Source organism: Perca fluviatilis, chromosome 19 (assembly GCF_010015445.1).
Source record: "Perca fluviatilis chromosome 19, GENO_Pfluv_1.0, whole genome shotgun sequence".
Taxonomy (NCBI): Eukaryota; Metazoa; Chordata; class Actinopteri; order Perciformes; family Percidae; genus Perca; species Perca fluviatilis.
This window is the reverse complement of record NC_053130.1, coordinates 9569532-9591362: the sequence shown is the minus strand read 5'-3', so window position 1 is coordinate 9591362 and position 21831 is coordinate 9569532. Positions and strand designations below refer to the sequence as shown.

The following is a 21831-nucleotide window of genomic DNA, read 5'->3' as shown; positions in this document are numbered from 1 at the left end:
GTACAGTGTAGCAGGACCTCACCTGACAGCTCTGATGACAGCCTTGAGGGGAGCCGATAGATCTTCCACTGTAACGTCGCAATGGCAGCCTCTCTCATCAAAGGAATCCTCTGTGGTCATGCCTGTGTCCACTGAGAGAGACAGACCGTCATTTCATCAATAAATGTAGCCCGGTGCAAAATCGTTTCCAGTCTTTAAAGTTATAAAACGCTTTCTGCATAGTGTGTCTGGACAGGAGTCTCCAACTATGTTTCAAACTGATACTATTTTGGCTTTTAGGGGGTGAGAATTCATGCCCTGCTTGGATGGGATCTTTAGGAATGGGCAGGGTTTTTCCAGCTCAGCTATGTAAGGTGAGAGAAGAGAGTATATATATCCTTAATACTGCCAATAATCAGGGGACACGGACAGGGAGACAGACACAGAAAGAATGGTAAAAGAAAAGTAAAGGGGGCAAACATGGAAAGAGAGTGAATAATGATATTGTGTGCACAGGTTATAAAATCAGTTCAAATAAATGATACATGGGAATAAGAGGAGACACAGAGGTGCTATTAAAACAGTCAGCAATTTCATCTTTTACTGTAGGGTAGTTTCTGGAAAGTGTGAGGAAAAACACTAGTGCACAACATACTGTAGACATAAATACTAATTTAGGTCACAACAGTACATCCATGCTCCCTTCAAAGCGCACACAAATGAATTGAAATGTCAGGAAGTACATGAAAGTGTATAATTTAAGTCTGTTAACATTTTCTCCAAAATGCAATATATCCACCTGGATAAAAACAGAAATGCATAATACCTATAATCCTATATATCTAGGATATAGAGAGAATATACACTATAGACAGTTGAAAGCATATCATTTTAAAAGAACCACACGTGTAAATGTGTTATCTCATATTAAAAAGAAATATGATATGATTGTTGTCTGACTTTAGGCTATGTGGTATTTTCTTGTACAGGGATTGTCTGAGAATCTACCCATTTTCTCCACTACAGGGGTTTTGTGGTTGTATGCAAGCTCTGAGTGTAAACTAATTTTGATCTAAATAAGAATGCCTGATTAACCCTTCAACATTCATTTTGTTGAGTTTTTTTTCTCGCCCTGAGGAGCTTTAATGGTGTTATTCTCTTATTCCCCGCTGTCTGACAGTATCACATATAGATTCAGCTTGTTTCAGCTCTTCACTGAATGTATCTTTTATTTTTTATATGTACGTGTATAGTCTTTTATTCATGTGTTGCATCATTACATCGTTGCCATGTGCATCATCTCATAAAGATTGGCCCAAAATTCAGCCAGACATACTGACATATGGTATCTTAGGAAACAGCATGTGTTTGTAATGGCATACTGTGCTAAAAAGGGTCATTTGTCAGATGTTGTGTTGGTTGGTTAGTTGCCATTAATAGTAAGATGGACAAACACACATAGTCCCACTCACCATCTGGGACAGCAGTGCGAGTCTGGCTCTTCAGCCTCAGTGACGGCCTAAACCGGGTCCGATCATTGAAGCTCCAGCTCTTCTGCACTTTGGCAGGGCTGCCACCCATCAGATCTGCGCCGCCCACCACCTCGTTGCCAGGGGAAGAGCGTTGGCGGTCGCTGATGGACGTCTGCCTGCTCTTCATGCTCTGACCACGGGGACTCGCCATCCGGACCCGCTCCTTAAAACTCAACTTCTGACTGCAGGGAGGGAGGAAAGAAAAGAGAGGGAAACAAGGAAAGTGGAAAGAGAAATATTTGGGATGAGGTAGACAGAGGGAGCAAGAGGGATGGAAGAGTTGATCAAGAGAGAGATGATGGGAAGACAAAGGGGAAATTAGGGAAAGGGAGTTTAGGATGGAGTTGATGGAGGAAGAGAGTGTGTGACAGAGGTCAGAGGTTGATAGAGAGACACAAGGAGAGAGAAAGAAAAAAGTGATGCTGTCAACACCTATTTCCCCTCAGAGAATAAGAAGAGTTCAGAGTGCAGACACAGGGCAACATTCTTTCTTTCCCTTCAGACCAAACATCATCGATTCAACTGACATGCCCAAAACACCAGAGCACAGCCAGGCTGCCCGCCAAGCCACCAACACAAACCCTCAGCGTTGGATCCTGAAGTGCGGCAATCCTCACCTGATCGGCTGATAATCTATTCATGTATTCACTTTTAATAACAGAGCTAATAAGATTTTTAAGGTGATATGTGAATCATGGGAACACTAATACATCATCACCACATTCATTTTGAGACTATCTTAAACAAATGAGACCATTATTGAGAGAAGCCTCAAACAGCCTCAACATGATTTTCCATCTTTAGATATTTTTGGGAAATGTTGGAGTGCTTTAGACCGTACTTCATGAGCAAAAACAGCTAAATATTTGAGAGATTATGAAGGCAAATCCCTTTCAGCATTTGAATCAATGTTTATTGGTAAATCTAAACAATTAAAGATCCAACCGGACGCAACAGTGTTTTATCAGAAATGTGGTTTGAATCTGAAAAACACAACCTTTGTTTTGGTCTCAATTATTCAATTTAGTTACACCATGGTGTGATATATTGATGGTCAAAATGCTATTTATAATAACTTTAAAATACATTATAAATACTATTATATTACCATTAAAACCATACTATGAATCTTATTATCTTCCTTTATCACCTTATTTGTCAGTTGAAAAAAAAAAACATCAGCCACTGGAAAGGAAAATGCATTTAACCACATAATGTTGAGATCTTTGGTAACCTTACAGGGGTTGGTGGGAAGGCAGTAAACTATAATGTTGCTAAGGCGAATAGACGAGCATGCAATGCAGCAGATGAATGAGAGAGAGATGCAGGGATCCAACACATTTTCAATGCCACAATTTCACATTTTTCCATATCTCAGTGTATCACCTGAAATTCAGTTTTTTAATCTGTTTGAATCAGCTTCAGTTATTTTTTTTTTTCATTTGCCATAATTTACCTACAGCCCTAAAACAAAATGTGGAGATAGGTCAGGCTATGTGAGACTATAATTTCCCAAACCTAGACCTGTGCTATATTTTCCTTACTTTCCCAGACTTCACATACAGAGCCCCAGACATGACATCTGAAAAAAAAAAAAATTGTGAAGAGAGATGCTAATTTGTAGCCACAATATACTAATTTGTGGCCACAATTTATTTTTTATTTTTTTCGGATGTCATGTCTGGGGCTTCGTTCAAGGCAAAATTATATATACTATTTGTAAGCAATACAGTGGTAGTGGTAGTTTCCTGTTCTGAATCTGCTGTATCCTGTACCCTCATATTGAAACAACCACAAATTATTTTGTTAGATACAGTGGATAGAGCAGAATAGATCTTTTAGTAATACATTTTTTTATTACAATGCTTTCCATCTCTTAAGCTAAAAATTACTGAAAAGAGAAGTGCAGCAGTAATGCAGGGAGCATGCAGTAAAATGAGGAAAAGCTACAATACCCACATCCATAATATACTGAAAAATGCATAACTATGTTGGGGGATAATTTAAGGTCCAACTGAAATCACATTTAGTCATCCCTTTTTGCAAATAATATCAACGTGTTTTTAAAATGAGTTGTTTATAGTTCAAATAATAAAAAGGAATTAAAAAAATAGCTAGACTATCTGTCCAATCTGAGTTTTCTGTTGAACGACTAAAACAACTATTGAAGTTCCTTCCCGAGGGTATTTTGCAACTGCACCATGGCTCCGTGCGGCCCTTAGCTCCGCCCAAGACGATTGTGATTGGTTTAAAGAAATGCCAATAAACCAGAGCACGTTTCTCTCCAATCCCGGAATGCTGTGTGGACTCGCCAGCCCCTCCTCCGCAGCGCTGTGGAGGAAGGTCTGGCAAAGCGAGACTACATTTGCTGTAACTTAGCAGATAATTAGCTATTTAGCCTGAAACACTTGAGCAGTGTACTTTTCACCGGTGAATGTTTGTTTGGTCTTTTGTTCCAGCCAAGGTGTGGGACAAAATAAATGTGTGTTTAATGATTGTATGTTAGATCAGAAGGTGACTTTAGCAGGAAAGCTAATGTAGGTGATTGTTCTTGTGTTGTGTAGCAGACTGCTGTCTGGCTCAGTGTGACTGTCTGTTCTGCCTGTGACAGAACGCTGATGTTACTGCTTTATGCAAGATTTGATTGGCTACTTTAAAATGAGGTCTCCATCTATGTAGACGGGGACTGGAATGGTATTCCTTCGAATTAATGCAAAACTAGTGATTTAGAGAGCAGGTAGATGTTTTCAGTTGGACATTAAGATAAACTGAACCCAGCCCAATGAATTGCTCATTTTATTTCCATTTAGGAAATAATTTATTTTTTATAACTTGATGGGACACTATAGCCTCCAAAAAAAACTTAAAAAAAACCCTCTGGCCCCAGGAATCTAAAACTTGATGGTTGTTCTCGAAGAATATGAATAAAAAACAGATATATTCATGTGGCTGGACTCGAAACAGTTTCTAGAAAATATAAAATAAAGGGGAATTTAGAGTAATAAGTATTTTTACTTATTACTCTAATCTACTACTTTACCTTATTGAGCTTACAGAGGAAGTAGAACATTTCCCAAAATTGACTCACATTTTCTTTTTCGTATGGATTTTAAATTCTAAGGTATGAAAGTATCATGGCAAGCTACATCCCATGATGTCTATCTTTTAAGTGATTTTAGAATAAAAGGGGCCCAACATGCAATTAGTTGATTGCGGCAAATGTTTACCTACAGTGCATTCACTTTTTTATTTATGTAAAAACATGTCTACTTTTACAATGTAAAGATTAGTTTTGGTGGAATTCCCCTTTAATTTGTAATACAGTATTCGTTTGCAATCGACAGGCAGCAGGCAGCAGTAGTCGTCCCAGACAGGGTCCTAAAAAGGGACTGAGGTAAGAAGGAAGTTTGTTTTCTTTGTTTTTCTTCATGCTATTAGTCAGTCATTCCCACAGGTTATTGGGGGCTAAGGGCAGGGCAGAGAGGATGCTGGGTAGTACTGTAGGTACCTCCTATATTTCCGAGTGTACCTTCTGAAGAGCCTCCCATTACTGAGACCCTTACTAGAGCGAAGTAACATAAGACGGATGGAGGAGGGAATGGAAAGATAAAGGAGGAAGGAGATTAAAAGAGGAGTTCAGCAGAGGAAGGAGAAGAGAAATTCTCTCCTGTCAAAACTGATGCAGAGTAAATACACAGAGAATGGGCAGGGGACATATTCCAGAGAAGGATGGGAGTGGGTAAACAGGGATGTAATGGAAGGTAAACCCACCTGAACTCTCTCATTTTGGGATGACAAATATATTTATGGTGTAAATTCATGTCACACAGTGTCATCAAACTAAAGCTACAGTATAGTTTTAAAGTATTACTCTGTACATGTACAACCTGGATGCTATTTTCCCCAACAAATTTGACCAAAGTTTCGCCACATGCTTCAATGAGAAACTATTCACATTTGCTTGCTTGGGTTTGGCAATTCAATCATACTGTATACGAAAGCTCCAAAATCATGTCCTTGCAACACATCGATTGTTCTTGGCTGCGTTTGCCAGTTTAGTCTACTTTTCATTCTTTGGTGTGAATGCTGTTATTTGAGCCGTGCTGTGGACTAAACAGCACTCGTACAACTACAAACACATGTAAGTGCAGTATAATTTGGAATAAAGATTTTTTTTGATTTTTCCATTAGAGAGCAGAAGAAGTCAGCTACAGGTTTGAACACACCCTTAAATGACAATAAATTGTGTCCAGGTTGATGGTAATCAGAGTTACACTTAAAAAAAAAAATGTTTGAATCATTTGAATGAACTGTACCAGGAGGCGCAAACACACACACCCTGCCAGGCACACCTGCCTACACACATAAACTCCAGATTAAACCCCATTATACTTTACTTCATGTTTCCTCTCATTGCCAATATCCAGCACTCGTACACTCAGCATGATGTCTGCGGTAGCACTTTGTGGTGCGCCTTATGTTTACTACTGCTGGTGTTTACAAGTCTGCTTAAACAAAAAAACACCAGCCGTTTACCACGGCACCTACCGCCGCCGGGCAGCCGAAAGTCTGTAAAACCACTAATAACACAGTGTTGTGTGTTCTCTCGGTGGAGGGGAACATAAAAGTGCACATAATTACGATTTCACAAGTGTAAATTGGACTGTAACAAACGTTTCTAAGAAAGGAAAGTGTAATTAAACACAGTCCTAAACAGAAGCATTTCTGAGGGATGAATGCTGCTATGGATGCAACAAAGTCTAATTAAAAGTAGTTGTGTTTAATGATGCACATTTGTGTGTGTGTGTGTGTGTGTGTGTGTGTGTGTGTGTGTGTGTGTGTGTGTGTGTGTGTGTGTGTGTGTGTGTGTGTGTGTGTGTATGTGTGTGTGGCTGTCTTAAGTTTAAATGCCTAAGAAGCTGCTGGCTCAATTTAAGACTCCCAAATGTTGCCAAAGTAGCGCTGCACTTTAAAAACTAAACTAGCATAATTAAACTCACAAATCTCTCTCTGTCTTCTTCCCCTCTCTGAAATCCCCTATCTCCCCCTCCCCTCCCCCTTTTTTTTAACTTTGCTCTGTCTTTCCTAGACTAGTGTTTGATGATTATATAAATACCATCCCAATGGAAAAAGTGCGTCATGGTACAGACATGGTACAGACTCCTGTCTTTGAAGGCGTGTGTGCATGCATACACATGCACACGCGTGTACACACATACACACACACACACGCGCACACACACACACACACACACACACACACACACACACACACACACACACACACACACACACACACACACTCTCAACAAAGCCAAAGAAGTCCATCACCCTTCCCTGCCTGAGAGTCAAGTGCAAAGAAGGAGGAGAGACAAAAACAGAGATGGAGACGTAAAGAAAAAGTTGGAAAAGTGAGGTAAGAATATAAAAGAAAGAAAGGAGAAGAAAGCTGGAAAAGGCAGCACATTGTACCTTCGAAAAAAGGACTTTGATAAGTAGCTCTTGTAGTACTTTAATTGCTGTATAGCTTCGGTCTACCTGTGTATGATGTAAAAACACATCTGTCTCTATCACTGCATCTCTTCCTGCCTCTCTTTCTCAAATCAACACAAACCAATAACTACTTCAGCAGAGCACATGAGATAATGTAGAGAATGTGTTACTCTAATGGTAAATAAATGTTGATCTGACACCTCTGGTTTCCATTTATCAGAACACATCAACTTTGTTATTGTGTAACTCTCCTCTGCACATTCTAATGATCCCTTTTATGTTGTATTTCTTCAACATATTATTTTATGTGTACCTTCTCTCACTTTTAATGATTCCAACTTTTTATTTCCTCCTCCTATTCTGGGTGACAACATCATCATCACTTTGCTAGGTCATACTGGTTAAAAAAAAATCAATCAATCAATAAACCAAGCGACTGACAAAACAATATGTCGCAACCCTTTGATGTTCTTAATTGATTCACTAACCATTCACTACGATCCGGTGAATGTCAATAAACAAATAAAAAAATTCATCATTTTTTGACGATGAGTCCTATGAAAGACCAAATCTGTAATCAAACAATGAATTAACTAAAAAATAGACCAAACAAGTCCGTAAACCAGATAAGAGAAGATATAACAGTTTCAAAGGTGTAATTACAAAACATTAGGCATATCATTCAATTATAATTGCATCAATTGTTGAGTGTATGTGTTTGTGTTTTTGGAGGAATAAACTGAGCCATACAAACCTGCAAGTAGTCTCTCCTTGCTCTTTCCTTCAAGGGTTAGTGGGATAAAGAGGAGGAGACAAAGGGAGAGACATTAGTATTCCAGCAGATTAAAAAATAGCATTACACCGATGTTTTCACTGATGGATATATGACGCATTAAGCCAAAAGGAAAGAAAAACAAAGATACTTGGATTCAATGAGGTTAATTATTTACAATCACGTGCAAGCTATGGCCATGCACAGTTAGGCTAAGCATTAGCTGAAAGACAGACAAGGAAATCGAAAAGGTAAGGATCTATGTCTGGTGTTTATATATGTGTGCTTGTGAAGGCAGGAATGGCAATCTGTTTAAAATGTAATGTAGACAACACAAATGTTAGTAAACAACTGAACTCAGAAATTCCTAAACTGAGTTTTGTTAAGAAACCCCAAAAATTGCGTCACAGACCAAACACAGATTTTTATTTAACTTGACCAAAGCTGAATCACTTTATGCCAGTGGTATATTAACAAAATAATGGAAGGTGTCCACTTTCTTTTGTTAATGTTTATTTTTCCTGCACATCTCTGGTTGTAAGAACCTGGCATGTTAGCGTTTTCAACAATAAACATTTATATCAATCTCCAAATTAATTAGGATTTTGTACTATTATTAACAGAATATCTCAGTGACTTCCAATGAGCCATTCAGATGTTAATGCATTCAGCTGTCTGAATGTGAAAAGGATGTTAAAGATCATGCACGCTAGGCAAACCATTCATGTTTTGAAGAAAAAAAAAAGGTTAATATAGGTATGTTTATGAAAGAATGATTGCAATGCTGCATAACAGTGAGTCATACGGTGGAAAAAGAGTTGAAGCTACACTGATGGCAAGGAGCAGATGGAGATGATAGAGAAGAGATGAGAATGGCTGAGAAGCAGCGGCCATGTTTGTAAGTCTGTGAGTTGTTACCTACTTGGCGGGGCTGCAGGTATGCAACGCCTTCAAATGAGGCTTCCAGGTAGCAATGGAAACCGAGTTCTCATCAGCAGCATAACTACGCCAGACACACTACGTGCAGAGTCGACAGGATAAATAAAATAATGATAAATGAAACAATTAAGTGAGGGAGGAAAATGGGGCGGGGGAGGGAATGTATAAGTTGGGTAGGAAGTGAGAAAAGGAAGGTGAGGAGGGAAGAAAAAGAAAAAAAGCCGATTAGTTTTTGGGTAGTGTTGATGCATTGGGGCTGGGGGTTGTCGGAGGGAGCTCGGGAGGGGTGGGGGGTGGGGGGTGAAGGTGGTGGTTGGGGATACATGCCTGAGGGGGGGGAGGGCGCTTTGGTAGAGGTGCCAGGTGGCTCTGAGGTAGGGGGGGGAGGGCGGGGGGGGGGGGGGGGGGGGGGGGGGCGGGGGGGTGGGGGGGGGGGCAGAAAAAACACAACCCCCCCCCAAAACCCCCCCACAAAGACACACAAACATGACACAGAAGGGCAACAGCACAAACACACTGAGGAAAAAGAGACTGAGAAATATGTGAACAACATGTAACATACACAGGGTGTTTTAGGGGATGTAACCAGCTGGCAGCCATTTTGGAGGTCCTCAGTATTGCCATGAAGAATGAAAACGACTTATTTTGACTTTAAGTTTAAAAGGTTGTCTTGCTATTTGGACTACATTAACATGTACATCTATCTTAAGCAACATTTTAAAAGCCAGCCAGAACCTGGGGTGCAAGTAGCTCAGTCTATAAGGAGTTGGGTTGGGAACCGGAGGGTCAGTGGTTCAAGTCCCCATACGGAGCAAAGTATGGTGGTGGACTGGTAGCTGGAGAGGTGCCAGTTCACCTCGTGGGCACTGCCAAGGTGCTCTTGAGAAAGGCACCGAAACCGCAACTGCTCGAGGCGCCTGTCCATCGACAGTTGCAGCCCCCTCTCTCTGACATCTCTCCATTAGTGCATGTATAGGTACTAAGCATGCGTGTGTAATTAAGGCCTGTGTGTAAAGTGTATTCTAACAACAGAGTGAAAACATTGTAATTTCCCTTGTGGGATAATAAATTATTATTAAATGTTTAATGACTATTGGCATGTTAAATGGTGGCTGTGATGGGTTAGATTTAGCAAACAGAATGTCTAAGTTTAACTGAGGGCAAGAATCTACTCTTGTGTTTTGAGGTCTTGGTTTTAGCTAACGTAAACGGCTGGATTTTGTCAAAAAATGGACAAACACAGTCCTGTGTATTGGTTGTTCGCATATATGGAATTGTTTGTCGGTGAGTACGATCCACATGTGCAGTCCCTGTGGTCATAGATTTTGACATGCAGAACACAAAACATGGGCTCAACAGCGACTTTTATTGGGAAACAAATGTACCTGATTCAGCAGCAATGGCCTACACTGCAGATTGTTTCCTTTTTATTTAAAATCATTATTAACTTGCAGCCAACTGAACCTCATCAATGGCGCCAGGTGCCGTTACAAGATTTGTGATATGACTGGAAAGCCTTTATATAAACACTTTACACAGACAGGGTGGGACATTAACACCAGTCACTTGCCAAATGCTGGTCAATTTTGGCTGTTATGCTAGTCTAGAGACTACTTTAAAGTCATTTGGAGATTCAATCTTGTTCTAAAAATACAGTAGCAAAATATTGTTGCAGCAGGTGAAATTTCGAATCGACCAGCTGCTGAGGCTTGAAGACAGTGCTAATATCCTGCACCGCATACAGACAGAGACACACACAACACACAGTGGTTTAAAGCAGGGAGAGCTGTGGGAGCTGGGGGAGTGAAGTGACAGACATAATGCCAGCCACATATTTAACACATCAAAGCAGCTTCCAAGTTTCCATTCACCTGTTGAGGAAAATGTTATGAGTTTGGCGGGACAACAGACAGCACCCAGGTGCTTGATACAAAGCCCAAAAGACAGAAACAAGATCAACACACGCAGGATTAATTGCTCCCTTAGTTGGTTATTTAGGATCAATTGGGCTCCAACTGGTCTTTGTCAAGCATAGCAACTGATACGCATTTCTAAAAACTTCTCACCGATTTCATACTGAGATCTGGGAATGAGGCGGCACATGGTGAGGCAACCAGACAGGTTGGAACAAATCTCTGTATCATCTACAACACTTATTTGGAAGTGAAACAAAAGTAAATACACCCCTACCGTCCTCATTAATATAATTAATAATTAATATAGTGCATCCATGTGTCCATCACTAAGGTAAGTATTGTAGGTCTGAGAAATTGTGGCTTAATGAGGTTTAATGATGAAAATACGTTGTGATGCTTCTCTTAAACAGATGATGTACAACTTTCAAATGATGGTACATACCCATGCAATTTCCATTTACTGTAATATCCCGTGATTAACAATCAGTGAAGTTTATGGTTTCCATTATTTACACCCTGTAGTGACATTTTCATTGGTGTAGTTCAAGTGATGTATTTACATGATCATATGATAGTTCTATGCTTTGATGTACAAGTTGATTGCCTGATTGCACCATTAAATAACTGACAGAATGAATTATGGGATATCGATGAAAGAAAAATGTAGCATTTGTAGGTGTTGCCTTGTCAGCCTGCTGTGACATATTCAGTCTAGAAACCCCTTCATTAGGACACGGATGCAATCTTTTACATCAAACAGTTTGGGTAACAATAGACCTTTTTAGCAGCAGACATTTTGACTTGTCATAGTAGGAAAGGAACAAGTGTTACTAATAACATTAACCATCACTCCGTTCTATTCAAGTGTTCCAGTGAGATTGACAGTGAGCCAGCATGCGCAATACCAAGACGCTTTGTGACAAGTCAAAATGTCTTCTGTGAAAAAGGGATATTTAGAGTTTCAGGGTTATTTCCACTTCCAAATATGAAGTTTTGGTAGCCATTAAGGAAGAAGCCACTCGTCTTTTACGAAAAATATATATATAAAATGCTTTTAATGCATCTGGCACATTCTAAATAGAATAAGATAAAAAAAAAAAAAACTTCACAGCATTTCGGCATCCAGCCTTCATCAGGAAGTTACAGGCACAGGAGTGGGGTGAAACAATTGAAAGCACCAGGTGCGAGCGCACCAACAGGTGCAGCCGTTCAGCAATCGAGGTCAACCCCTCTACATCAGTGTTCACTAAGTCCATCACAAAAAATCCATGTTGTCAGCAGGGTGCATCATCCCCAAATGCCATTAGGGTCATTTGGTTTGGACAAAAAATAATACCATAGCGGGCACTTTACTAGATGAAAAGTTCAATTTAAAAAGTAGGTCAAGGTAGTTCATACAGTAAGACACACAGACACATTCAGACAAACATAGAGAAACACACACACACACACAGACACACACACACCACATCAGGTATTTATTGTTCATTAAAAATTAATACAGCTGGTCTTGTCTATTACAATGAGTGATGACTTGGAGGAGAGTCTGCCCGGGGACTGATTGCCATGGAAACGGCTCATAAATCCCAGCAGTGTGTGTTGCTGTTGGACCTGAGAGACGACATCGTGCCTTACACAACGTTCAGTCATAATCAGCCTCACACCTTGACAGCCCAGAGATGGGTAACACACACACACACACACACACACACACACACACACACACACACACACACACACACACACACACACACACACACACACACACACACACACACACAAGTACACTCTTAATAAAATAACCTCACTCTAATAGGAGGACTTACAACACACTCATCATCAAAGTGCAACGAGTGGACGCAAGCATGCACGCACGGGTGCACGATCACACACACACACACACACACACACACACACACACACACACACACACACACACACACACACACACATACACACACACATGCTGTTATTCTGACACAGAGACACACAGTGAAAGGCTAAGAGATGGTCAAAACAGACGCACACACAGTGTGAAAATTTGCATTGTATTCACACTGGTCCTCAGCTGCTGCAACAAAGTTCCGTAGAGGTGAAGTGTGTTTGTTGTCTGCATGTGTGTGTGTCTACCTGAATGAGGCTGGCAGCTGGGTTCCTCCTCTTTTCAAAGTGCTTCTGTCGATGCTGCTCCTGCACTTTCAGGGCAAAACCTGACCCGAGGATGCCCTACGCGCAGAAACACAGAGTTCTAAACTTGCACAAACATCCCCAAAGATAAACCAAGGACCCTACTCCTGTTAGCATTAACTTTCTGGAGCTGTGACCGAATACATGTATTCATTAATTCATTCATTATTCTGTGTTGTAATGTGATTGACTCACAGCTGGAAGAGCGAAGAAGGAGATCCCCAGCAGAGCAAAACCAGCTGATAATAACCGTCCGGTCCACGTCTGCGGGGTCTTGTCACCGTAGCCAATGGTTGTAAGGGTGATCTGAAGGGTGAGAGGTCAACAGTCAGGTGTGACAATGAAGCAGGACTTTTTTCTGTAATCTGTCCTTTGATCGCTCATCAATTATTTCCTATACAGTACAATATAAACTTAATAGTTTATTATATAGTGAGCGGTGAATTGTGATTTCCGACACTTAAAAATCAACATAATTTTGCATCATCCCTGACAGCTGCAGTGGCACAACTGTAATTTTTGCGTCAATGAAATACAGCGCATTGCATTCAGACACTCAAATGAAATGGTGAACATTAAATAGTAAACAGGGAGTGACAAAATAGGTGCACCTTTGTCTCCTACTTTGAAATTCATACAAAGCTTCAGAGGTTTTTGTGAGCAAATGTCACACACTCAAGGAAGAAATGCTAAGTAATAACAGAGTAGAGAGAGCTGATATTACATTGTGTACTAAAAACATGCAATTTAGCCACAATGCATCATCTGATAAGTTTGTTTGTTACTTCCCAAGTTGACACTAGTGAAACAAAAAAACTAGATAACGAGCTTGGTGATCTCGTGAGTGCTATGCTTGTGATGAATCAGTCGGCTTTCACCACTGCTGCTGGATTTCATGATTTTTCAAACCAACGTCTCAAAAGCATTAAGAGACTTTTGGAAATCATGAATAGAACTCCAGGAGGTGTTGAATGGTGCACTGTGTCATGAAAAAAAGAAAATTGTTGATTAGCAGATTTAAAAGGATGATGCCCAGTGGTGGATGGCTCTTAGTTTTCTCTTGTGTTGACTCATACATATTAAAAGTTGATGTGGCTAAACTTCACCTTTTCACCCTAATGATATAACAGTGTTTAGGATCTACCAGAAAGAAAGATACCCCTGGAGCAGAGAACGTGGGAACACAGTGTGTCTGAGTGTCAGTACCACAAGCCTAATGAGTCAGTCTCACCTGGCAGCAGGAGAAAATTGAATTTATTGATCGGGCCATTTTTTGTTAGTGTGTTTTTTTCAAGGCATAATGGGTTTCAGATGAAGAAGGAAACAGTGCAGTACAGCCAGCCAAGTGTGACTCTAAAGGCCTTGTATTGCAGGTGTCATTAAGGTCAAACAGAAACTGTTAATGGAAATATATCACAGTTTTCAGATAGAAATACCCTAACTCCAATTGTGTTGCGTCCTTTGATTTTGACTGGGATTAAAAGGAGCGATTGTACTGTGTTGGATGGGAAAACGTATTCAAAACATATTTGATGATTTCAACACTATGTGACAGTCAATTTAACGACTTGTAGTTGTTAAAGCCCTATAAAATCCCAGACCTTGCGTGATACAGTACAACACACATAATGCTAGGAAATGAGCATGAACGATGATACATCTTTCACCAAATAACACACCCAAAAAGTTGACCGAAGTCGAAAATAATGTTTGGAATTGTTGTTGACATAAAATCACATAAATTAATAAATCTTAGTCACAAAGTTTGATTTTGAAAACACCTTCAGAGCAGTTACCACCAGCACAGTAGGATTTTATTCAAAGGGTGTTTAAACATGTTTGTGTACGTAGTTTGTATGTGTGTGTAGGCCTAAAGGTGTTAAGTATACTCAAGTGTATCTGCGTGCAATATGTATTTGCTCACCGTGCCCCACCACAGAGCGTCAGCGTAGGTGGCGAACTCCTGGTTGAGTTCTTTCTCCACCAGATAAACCAAGAAGGAGGAGAAGATTAGCACCAGAAACCCAATGTACCAGGCAGTCACCAGCTCCTACAAGACACACACAAAAATTACATTTACTAAATGTAGAGCTTTATTAGGCACTTCACACAGTTTGAAAGATAAATCTAATGTATTGGATACATTGACCCTGAAAATAATTGACCCCTTAAGAGGGAAAAAGTCTTCTTTTTATCTGAGGAATTTGTTTTTTTCACCATGCAGCACTAGGCATCGAAAAACACAGATTTTTACTCACAGTTGTCATATAATAGATACTAATTATTTACTTACTAACTGTATTGACAGTAAGGAAGAAAAACACCTTAATTATTTGCTGTGATGTACATGTGAAAAATGGTCTGCTGTTCCTCGTTTGGTTGATCCTAAAATTCTGCTTAGGATAAAGTATGCAGTACAAAATCATGAAACCACACAAACGGCCATGATACAATATACCAGTAGCACGTGCAACAGGCACATGCGTAGAGCAAATAATGCCTGCATATATAGAACAAACAAAAGAGCATATGATGTACTTGTAGCAATGGGGACTTAAAATAAACATGCCAAAAGACGTGAATCATGGTATTGTTAAATTATACTTATGTTAAAATATAGCACTTGCTAAGTGACAGTATTAATGAATAATAAACCAATGTTTTACCTTCAAGTGAATATACCGTCATTCAATACTGCACATATTTTTAGTTATTTAAGCCTACTAAAACTTGCTCACCATATTCTTTCTTTATCTTAATATGTTTCTGCTATTACTGATATTATGCATTGTGTTGTCATATACTATATTGAAATGTAATTATTATATTCATCATATACATTTATTTGGAACAGGCTCAAGTGTTTACACTGTTGCATTACTCCATTCTTACTTTCTAATTCTCTTTTTCTTTGCTCTTTCCATCTCCTGCTCTATCCTTCTCCTGTTTGGTGCTGTAACAACAAATTTTTTTACAGTCCAGCTGATGTTGTTGTACCTTATCCTTACAGTTACTGTACCTTATAGTGACTAAACTTACTCCTAATTCATTAAATTTGGTGTCTTAAACACAGAGTCTACGTTTGTCTCTAATTTGTCACTCTTTTTTTTGAAAAGTGCTACAGTACCTAAATAAAGTTCAATGATATTATTAGTAATACATTTCTGTGTGCAATAGTAGTCTGGAATACAGAGCAGAAGAACTGGGTAGTCAGCATGAGAAGTAATAGCCACCATGACTGAACGGCCCAAAAAACGCTACCAAGGTAATCCAGACGAACCAAAGCAAATCAAAGGAAAAACAAAAAAACAAAAAAAAACAATACACACTGCTTGATTGACAGGTGATGACAGATTGGGTAAATATTTGAACCATATAAATCATAGTTCAGAAGAGAAGAAACAGTTCAAATTGTCCTACCTTACTATGTGCATAAACTACAGATCCCAGCAACTTCCAGGTCCCTCCCCTGCGGTCCATGCGCACCATGCGCAGGATCTGCAGGAAACGAAGGCTACGCAGAGCAGAGGTAGCAAAAATGTTACCCTGGCTACCGGCTGAAACCACGGCAACAGAGGCGATGAGTACGATGATGTCTTGGGAGTAAAAGAGAAAATTAAAGGTCACATATTAGTAACAGGAACTGTGGTTGACTCACCTACTTTTTAGATCCATTCACCGGCCCATCCATCACCTTTAAAACAACTATTGATTCACTACAGGCTGTTTGCTCCCTTTTCTGTCTCTATTTGTCTTCTTCTGTCATTCTGTCCACAACCCTAACATTTCCCACTTTTTCTTCTCTTGTATTTCCCAGCAGACTGTCTTCCTCAATGCTGGAGCAACCTAAAAAGGCTCAAGAACCTCTGACCTCTAAATGGATGTGTTTTCACACTATTTCCGACTGCACACTGGCAAATAACATCATTACCTGAGGATGATCTCTAAAAATGACTGTAGGACAACCGTTGAGCTGGTTTCATTGTACTGAACAATATTGTGAATATCACAAAAGAAATACATGCTTCTTGTGTAATTTTCTGAATTGTCTAAACTTGAAGTGTTTTTGCGTAAAGAGTGACATGATATCAACAGGGAATAATTAAGCTTAAGATCAGAAGAATGAACAAATACAATGTATGTATTGAAACAACACCATGACTTTCATTTTGACATTCCCTATTTTATTTATTTAGTTTTTGCCCAGATAGCCATCGAGAGAGACCTTTGTATTACAATATATATCTTAAAAGATTGTTTGAAGATACCAAGCTTCACAAGTTTTGTCTGACAATGTAAGACAAACACACACAGGCACACACAGGCACACACACACACACACACACACACACACACACACACACACACACACACACATACATACACACAGACTTACCTATAACACAGAACGGCTTCCTGGCGAATCGGAGGCGTCCTTGCCAGCCTCGGTAGCGGCAGCAGCAGCCAGCACTCCATATCCTGATGATGTACTCCAGACCAAACACTACAATCATCACAAACTCCTGCAGGAAACACACACACACACAAAACCCACAAATGTAACCTTTAAATGCTACAAGCAATAAAGACAGGCCTAGCAAAGGGTCAAGGAAGTTATACTTTGTGGCTGAGCTTATTCTAGCTGTGCTCTAACTACTGAAACTCGGTCCGTAGGGACTCGGCTTGGGAACCGGAGGGCCGCTGGTACTACTCCCAGTCACTCTCTCCAATTAGTGCATGTATAAGGTCCTGTTTGTGCATTTGTGTGTTTGTGTATTTCAGGCCTGTGTATAATATGTAACAACAGAGTGTAAAATGTAATTTCCCCTTTTCCCCTTTTCTTCTTAACTATTTCAAAGGTACATGTGAAAAATGATTACTTGTACAATGAGTACATGAGTGAGTTTTTTTTATGGTGCAGAAAAAGCACAGGTGTAATTAATAACATTAATAATGGCTGTATTCCACTGAGGTGTGCCAGTTCCAGGGCCCTCTCATTACGCATGCTGGCTTGCTAGCTTGACTTACTGCGACACTTCAGTGGAACAGGTTTGATTGATTGATTTATTAGACAGTAACAGAAATAAATGCATAACAAAATGCCAACACAGTGACATTGTACATTTATCAGAACTGTCGAGGATAACACAAGAAAGTTACAAACTTATTTCCATTGTGGTCCTCGTTGTAGTCTGACAAAGATGTCCAGGCAAGCTACAGGTACAAAGGTACCTTATGTACACTCAACCACATCCAAATACAAAATAAATACAAATATATACACTGTAATAATAAATATTCTTTTAAGACTACATAAAAGATTGAATCTAATTAGCATTTAACAACCATTCACCACATGCTCGATTAAAACAACGATCTGACTGGCTTAACTTAATCCCAACTGGGAGTTTGTTCCATTCGAGGGCCATCGTTACTGTTATTAGTTACACCTGTGCTTTTCCTGCTATGACAGTTAAAGATGCGTTCTGTGAGAAAGGCTAACCTATGCTAGCCTAGTTATATTAATCACGATAAGGAGCAAAATAATGTCTTTTAAAGGAATAGTTCAACATTTTGGGAAATACGCTTAATCACTTTTTTGTCGAGAGTTGCACGACAAGGTTGATATCATTCTCATGTCTGTCTGTTGATTATGACGTTTATGATTAGGTTTATTGAAATTGTTAAGAGGATAACCCCTTGAGATGAAGCATCTCGTTTTCGAGGGGGTCCTCGAGACATAAGACAAGGACAATACAGCACATGTACATTCACACTCGCTAGATAGATAGAGCTCCCCTCATCCCGTCTCGCCCACTCCCACCCCCACCGACTCCTTATTGAAAACAAATTTGTGTATAATACATATTGCAGTATTAGGAGGCATGACAACATTTAGCCCATACATACACATATGCATATACATATATATATATACATACATACATACATACATACATAATATTCATACGCACACCTGCACCTATACTCGCATGTATACACATAAATAAAAAGGACAAAAAGTATCCCAAATATTTGGATATATATTAAAAAAAGTCCATTTATACTTGAGGAAACTATTAACAGCAACAGTTTGCATACACGTAAGTAAAGACCGATGTTTTGAAGGAGTGCAAAGGTTAGCTTGGACTGCAAGCAGGAGGAAACTGCTAGCCTGGCTCTGTCCAAAGGTAGAATAAATCTGACCTACCTACCAGCACTTCTAAAGCTCACAAATGAACATGTTTATCTTTTTTTGAATCTTTTTTTCTTTAATACTTATAAAAACCTGGCAACCACACTGTGACAACAAGATGGAAAGTCACTGAGCTTGGCCAAGAAAGAAATAGTCCCTATGAATTCTGTGGATTATCCACAATAACTGAAAAGAGACGTTGCTGTTGGATTTTTAAAATGCAATTTTTCATTGCTTTGAGCACTATAAACAAAATCCTTTTCCTCCTTTATTAGTAGGGTGTAAGCAGAAATTAAGAGAGAGATATCTCATAACCTGGACAAATTAAAACAAAACTGTCTGCAAGGCTACTACTAGAGGTGAGGAAGTTTTATGTAACTGGCCCTATGATGTCTCTGCTGTTCTCTGTACGTACACATGCTTGTTCCACTCCTGCTTCCAGTTTATTTGTGCTACATTGTTTTCGCTCTCTCCCTGCTCTGACTCATGATTTTCTGCTTAATCACATTTGAGGCACAGACTGTTAACTTCAATTAAATTGTAACAGCGTCATTTTGATCTTGAGGGACCAATCATGACAGTTCTGAGAATGCACAATCAGCATTTTGCAAAAATGATCACTCAGCCACCCACCCACCCACACACACACACACACACACACACACACACACACACACACACACACACACATGTTCAATACTATTAATTTCATCATGTGACACTTTCAAAATTCATCAGTGTTGAATAATATGAACTCACTAAGCTCTCCCCGGGAGACACGTCTTGATTGTGTGTGTGTGTGTGTGTGTATGTGTGTGTGTGTGTGTGTGTGTGTGTGTCCTACCAGGATGAGCAGGCAGTGTGTGGAGACATCCTGGTGAGCAGGGATGGTGGAAAACACAGAGAGAACCAGACATCCAAACACCAGGATGAACCTGTGGAGACAAAATGCACACACACAAATCAGCTGTACGTAATGAATACAATCTAATCACTAAGAGCTCATTAGCTCAGGTAATGCACACATCAGCAGTGAAACACACAACACACACACACACACACACACACACACACACACACACACACACACACACACACACACACAACACACACACACACACACACACACACACACACACACACACACAATCCACTATCATAGCCTGCAGCACTGTGTCAACTGCTTGTTCAGCCAGTGTTATTGTGAGAAGAATTTGTTAGCCTTCCGTCCATTCATTCAGTTCGTGAATCAGCTGAATCGCCACAGTAATAGGTAATATAATAAAGCTTGATGGAGCTGTAAACAGTGCTTAGCCTGGTCCTAATAATGTTTGGTACGGTTTATATCCTGCTTAATGTAGCCCTGCAGAGGAGAAATAATCACGTCACTTATATAGCTTGCCGGTTCACTTTCAGTAATTCTGTGTGTGTGTGTGTGTGTGTGTGTGTGTGTGTGTGTTTGTGTTTGACTATGTTTGATTTGTAGTCTAGTTATCACTTAAAAAACTGAAGAGGGAAAAATAATTCCTTTAAAATAGGAATCTGCAAGTTATTTTAGCATTATTGTTGGCTCAACTTCATCAGTAGCCACGTTCACATTTACCTCTAGTGGTATCTAAGCATATAGTTTTGGTTCTATTTTTGCATGTCTTTATCAATGTTATTTTCATTGCTATGAGCCCACAAAACAAAATCCCATCTACTACTGTATCAGGGTGAGGAAATGTCAGAGCTGATATCTCAAAACCTGGGAACCTCAAACCAAAACTATCATAATATACAGGCTGAATCCCCATTCTGCCAAATGTATCAATGAAAAATCAGTTTCAAACAATCAGGATCAAAGTGGAAGTTTGGAGCTGTGATAACACTAATACACTCAGAGGAGAGAGATCCATAAAACAATGTTTCTAATTACAACGTAAACATAAACTGCATCAGTCTTTAAGTCCAAATGGAGAGCCCTCCTTACTGCCTGACTGACCCAAAATACCCCTCCTCTGCTGCCTGCAAGGAAACCACTCAGTCCTTTGTAAGTCATATGGTAACTTGGTTAATGAGCAAATACAAATTCAAATTCATAAGGCAGCTTCCAGGCAACATATGCACTGGCCAGAAGCCCCAGCCTGCTGTTCTCCCTCAACGGAGGGAAAGAGGCCATTTTTAAAGATGCCATCTGTCTTTCTGATGTTTACTGTCTTGTCATCTCTGTAGATCTTTGAGTGTTAGTTTTCTGTGTACAGAATGTGTTCCAGCCTTGTTCCCCTGTCCTTTCAAGACCCCTTTCTGGCTTATTTTTCCTTTAATCTTTTATGCTCTTTGTCTCTCCCTCTACCATCCTCCTCACCTCCCTTCTCCATCTCCCATCTCCGCGTCAGTTTGTCTTTCTTTCTCTCTCTGGATTCCCTTAACATCACTTTGTCTTTCTCACTCTTGGCACTCCTGTATGACTAATGCCACAATTTATTTTCCACAGGATCCAGGGGATCCACGAGGAATATAAAAAGGGAGGCGTATGTGCATGTGTGTATGAATAGTGTGTGTACCTGCGGCTGAGATACAGCAGAGGAGGACTGATGATTCCTAACATCCAGCCCACATCTGCATCTGATACTGGCTCCCTCTTTAATAGCTCTTTACTGTCATACAGACAGGCAGACAGCATGGAGAGCAGATTTACAAACAGCATCCAGCTGTGTTAGTGAAGTCTGTGTGTTGGCAGTGGTGGAATACACACAATGCATTTACTCAAGTACTGTACTTTAAGTAAAATTGTAAGGCTACTTGTGGTTTACTTGAGTTTCTCCATATTTTGAT

The 21831-nt window shown here is 39.8% G+C and overlaps 1 protein-coding gene across 1 annotated transcript in view; it reads right to left on the bottom strand.

Annotated features, from left to right (window-relative positions):
- kcnq5a (potassium voltage-gated channel, KQT-like subfamily, member 5a) overlaps nt 1-21831 on the bottom strand; it is a 106092-nt gene that overhangs the window by 11520 nt on the left and 72741 nt on the right. The window contains 10 exon segments of the mRNA XM_039784387.1: nt 23-131; nt 1452-1693; nt 7759-7785; nt 8699-8793; nt 12762-12857; nt 13014-13124; nt 14743-14868; nt 16239-16414; nt 17215-17341; nt 19859-19949. Coding sequence (XP_039640321.1) covers nt 23-131; nt 1452-1693; nt 7759-7785; nt 8699-8793; nt 12762-12857; nt 13014-13124; nt 14743-14868; nt 16239-16414; nt 17215-17341; nt 19859-19949 — 1200 coding nt within the window.